General features: G+C 41.4%; 1 protein-coding gene across 2 annotated transcripts in view; it reads right to left on the reverse strand.

Annotated features, from left to right (window-relative positions):
- prr5b (proline rich 5b (renal)) overlaps nucleotides 1–5,000 on the reverse strand; it is a 33,426-nt gene that overhangs the window by 4,423 nt on the left and 24,003 nt on the right. For both annotated transcript variants that reach the window (XM_079816833.1, XM_079816832.1), the window contains exons 4-5: nucleotides 4,608–4,656; nucleotides 4,451–4,508 (exon numbers count right to left, since the gene is read on the reverse strand). In XM_079816833.1, the coding sequence (XP_079672959.1) occupies nucleotides 4,451–4,508; nucleotides 4,608–4,656 (107 nt within the window). The remainder of the gene's footprint in view (nucleotides 1–4,450; nucleotides 4,509–4,607; nucleotides 4,657–5,000) is intronic.

Here is a 5,000-nt window from a genome sequence, read left to right on the forward strand (position 1 = left end):
ACTAATAATAATAACTCATCATTTATTCAGGTAGAGTCCACTAAAAACTGCTTAAACATTGTGTGTAATATTTTGTACAGTGTAGTTAGTGTAAGGAAATGATGTTCTTAAATTACAAAATGAATGTAATTGTATTTAGTTGTATTACTGAGGTCAAATGTGTAATTCATTAGTTACTAAACAAATTCAAGGGAAATTGATAAAGTAACCCAAATATAAATGACATGATTTGTTTCGTGGAAACATGACAGATTTGACCAAAGCTTGAGCTGACAGTAGCTTGAGATTTATGGATATTTAACAATATCTGTAAAACTTTCATCAACCAAAAAGTTTGAATGGGTGAAATGTAAATATTATTAGTGAGTTAGAACTCTATTCTTATTTAAATGAACGAGTGCTCTATTGAGATCACCACACTACAAAAAATACCTTTCTGACTTGGTATTTCTGTCTTTTTTCCAGTCCAAATATCTAAATATTCTTAAATCAAGATGCTTTTACTAAGGAAAATGACATATTTGTTCTTGATTCCTGGGGGAAAAAATGAAAATGAATTGAGTTTTTGCTTGAAATAAACTAAATGATCTGCCAATGGATTAGAAAAATAATCTGGTTTCTCTTCGGGACAGAAACAATAAACCAGATTCCAAACAGAGACGTTATTATCCTCTCCCCATTGGCAGATACATTTGCTTGTTTTAACCAAAAACTCACTTCAATTTCATTTTATTTCCAGAAAATAAGAACAAATATCTAATGTCATTTCACTTCTCTAGTAAATGCATCTTGATTTAAGAACTTTTAGATATATTTATACTAGAAACAAGATGAAAATACTAAATGACAGCATTTATTGCAGTGCACACAAGGCAAAAAGTTACATTTCTATATCTAGAATGGCTTTATGGTATTTAGTCTATAAACATATAAATACAAATGCACAAAACTGCAAGTTTATGACAAAAATAGTCTGCAATTGGGCCTTTATTACTCATTTAATACATGTCTACATTACAAATTAAATCAAATTAGATATTAACCTAAATTTCTGACACATTACCACAGTTACAGGTAGTGTTACCACGGTTACAGGTAGTGTTACCACAGTTACAGGTAGTGTTACCACGGTTACAGGTAGTGTTACCACGGTTACAGGTAGTGTTACCACAGTTACAGGTAGTGTTACCACAGTTACAGGTAGTGTTACCACAGTTACAGGTAGTGTTACCACGGTTACAGGTAGTGTTACCACGGTTACAGGTAGTGTTACCACAGTTACAGGTAGTGTTACCACAGTTACAGGTAGTGTTACCACGGTTACAGGTAGTGTTACCACGGTTACAGGTAGTGTTACCACAGTTACAGGTAGTGTTACCACGGTTACAGGTAGTGTTACCACGGTTACAGGTAGTGTTACCACGGTTACAGGTAGTGTTACCACAGTTACAGGTAGTGTTACCACGGTTACAGGTAGTGTTACCACAGTTACAGGTAGTGTTACCACAGTTACAGGTAGTGTTACCACGGTTACAGGTAGTGTTACCACGGTTACAGGTAGTGTTACCACAGTTACAGGTAGTGTTACCACGGTTACAGGTAGTGTTACCACGGTTACAGGTAGTGTTACCACAGTTACAGGTAGTGTTACCACGGTTACAGGTAGTGTTACCACGGTTACAGGTAGTGTTACCACGGTTACAGGTAGTGTTACCACAGTTACAGGTAGTGTTACCACGGTTACAGGTAGTGTTACCACGGTTACAGGTAGTGTTACCACGGTTACAGGTAGTGTTACCACGGTTACAGGTAGTGTTACCACGGTTACAGGTAGTGTTACCACGGTTACAGGTAGTGTTACCACGGTTACAGGTAGTGTTACCACAGTTACAGGTAGTGTTACCACAGTTACAGGTAGTGTTACCACGGTTACAGGTAGTGTTACCACGGTTACAGGTAGTGTTACCACAGTTACAGGTAGTGTTACCACAGTTACAGGTAGTGTTACCACGGTTACAGGTAGTGTTACCACGGTTACAGGTAGTGTTACCACGGTTACAGGTAATGTTACCACGGTTACAGGTAGTGTTACCACGGTTACAGGTAGTGTTACCACGGTTACAGGTAGTGTTACCACAGTTACAGGTAGTGTTACCCAGTTACAGGTAATGTTACCACGGTTACAGGTAGTGTTACCACGGTTACAGGTAATGTTACCACGGTTACAGGTAGTGTTACCACGGTTACAGGTAGTGTTACCACGGTTACAGGTAGTGTTACCACAGTTACAGGTAGTGTTACCCAGTTACAGGTAGTGTTACCACGGTTACAGGTAGTGTTACCACGGTTACAGGTAGTGTTACCACGGTTACAGGTAGTGTTACCACGGTTACAGGTAGTGTTACCACAGTTACAGGTAGTGTTACCACGGTTACAGGTAATGTTACCACGGTTACAGGTAGTGTTACCACGGTTACAGGTAGTGTTACCACAGTTACAGTCAGTGTTACCACGGTTACAGGTAGTGTTACCACGGTTACAGTCAGTGTAACCACGGTTACAGGTAGTGTTACCACGGTTACAGGTAGTGTTACCACGGTTACAGGTAGTGTTACCACTGTTACAGTCAGTCTTACCACGGTTACTTACAGGTAGTGTTACCACGGTTACAGGTAGTGTTACCACGGTTACAGGTAGTGTTACCACGGTTACAGGTAGTGTTACCACGGTTACAGGTAGTGTTACCACAGTTACAGGTAGTGTTACCACGGTTACAGTCAGTGTTACCACGGTTACAGGTAGTGTTACCACAGTTACAGGTAGTGTTACCACAGTTACAGTCAGTGTTACCACAGTTACAGGTAGTGTTACCACAGTTACAGTCAGTGTTACCACAGTTACAGGTAGTGTTACCACAGTTACAGGTCGCGTTACCACAGTTACAGTCAGTGTTACCACGGTTACAGGTAGTGTTACCACGGTTACAGTCAGTGTAACCACGGTTACAGGTAGTGTTACCATGGTTACAGGTCGCGTTACCACGGTTACAGTCAGTGTAACCACGGTTACAGGTAGTGTTATCACGGTTACAGGTCGCGTTACCACGGTTACAGGTAGTGTTACCACAGTTACAGTTATTTAGTCTATAAACATATAAATACAAATGCACAAAACTGCAAGTTTATGACAAAAATAGTCTGCAATTTGGCCTTTATGGATGGATGGATGGATGGATGGATGTTACCACGGTTACAGGTAGTGTTACCACAGTTACAGGTAGTGTTACCACAGTTACAGGTAGTGTTACCACGGTTACAGGTAGTGTTACCACAGTTACAGGTAGTGTTGCCACAGTTACAGGTCGTGTTACCACAGTTACAGGTAGTGTTACCACGGTTACAGGTCGTGTTAACACAGTTACAGGTGGTGTTACCACATTTACAGGTAGTGTTACCATGGTTACAGTCAGTGTTACCACGGTTACAGGTCGTGTTACCACATTTACAGGTAGTGTTACCACGATTACAGTCAGTGTTACCACGGTTACAGTCAGTCTTACCACGGTTACAGTCAGTCTTACCACGGTTACAGGTATTGTTACCACGGTTACAGGTCATGTTACGACAGTTACAGGTAGTGTTACCACGGTTACAGGTAGTGTTACCACGGTTACAGGTCGCGATACCACAGTTACAGTCAGTGTTACCACGGTTACAGGTAGTGTTACCACGGTTACAGTTCGCGTTACCACGGTTACAGGTCGTGTTACCACATTTACAGGTCGTCTTACCACGGTTACAGGTAGTGTTACCACGGTTACAGGTCGTGTTACCACAGTTACAGGTAGAGTTACCACAGTAAACACATGATAAATGTTGGTGAAGTGTTGTTTGTACAGTAGTTTGACTGGATGGGCTCAGTGTTTCTCCTGATTTGCACGTTAGTGTTGTTGATTAAGTCTGCGCTGTTTAACTGGATTTAAACTAAATTAAATTTAGAGATGTGCAGCTCGTACCGGAGACCTCTGTGCCGAACTCGAACGATCGAGACTCTCAGCAGGTAAACACATGTTCAGAGTCAGAGCTCATGAGTTGTGCTGTTTCGGTCGCGCTGCACGTCTTTATCTACACGTTTATCTTGAACCCCTCAGCGACAGCATAACTCCATCACGAGCGGCTCCACAGCTAGATCTAGAGATTAACTCATTTTCATTCGTTGTCTCGCGGTCTTGCTGGTTTTTTTTTTGGTTGTTTTTTTTTAACAATTCAATTTTGGGCTAAAGGTGTGTTGTAACGCGAGTGTTACTGAACATGTACTGAGTAAAATATGACTGAAAATTGATTAGTACAGCCTTACACTACTGCAGTACAGTTAAACGTAATGTTACTGTAATGCTTTATTTTTGTAGCTCTCCCAACACTGATCATAAAGTATTCAGACGACATCTTACCTTCATAAAAGCGAATCTTATCCCGGAGAATCACCATTCCCTTCGTCAGCAGCTGATTCTGTAACACACTCACACTCAGTTCAGACGCTCGGGTGAGAGACAGGAAGAGTGAAAGAGAGGAAGAGTGAAAGAAAGAGAGTGAAAGAGACGCACTCACCTGCAGATACTCTGTGAAGAACGAGCCCAACTCAGTCTTCAGGAGCTGCCTAGACACACACACACACACACACACACAGACACACACACACACACACACACACACACACACACAGACACAGACACAGACACAGACACAGACACAGACACACACACACACACAGACACACACACACACACACACACACACACACACACACACACACACACACACACAGGTCAGAGACAGACTGTTAACTATAATAACTGAATATCTACTTAATCTTAATTAGGGAAATACACTGTACAGTTCACACACACGCTCCAAAATACACTGTACAGTTCACACACACGCTCCAAAATACACTGTACAGTTCACACACACGCTCCAAAATACACCGTACAGTTCACACAC

Source organism: Gobio gobio, assembly GCF_949357685.1.
Source record: "Gobio gobio genome assembly, chromosome: 5".
In the NCBI taxonomy this organism is placed as follows: domain Eukaryota; kingdom Metazoa; phylum Chordata; class Actinopteri; order Cypriniformes; family Gobionidae; genus Gobio; species Gobio gobio.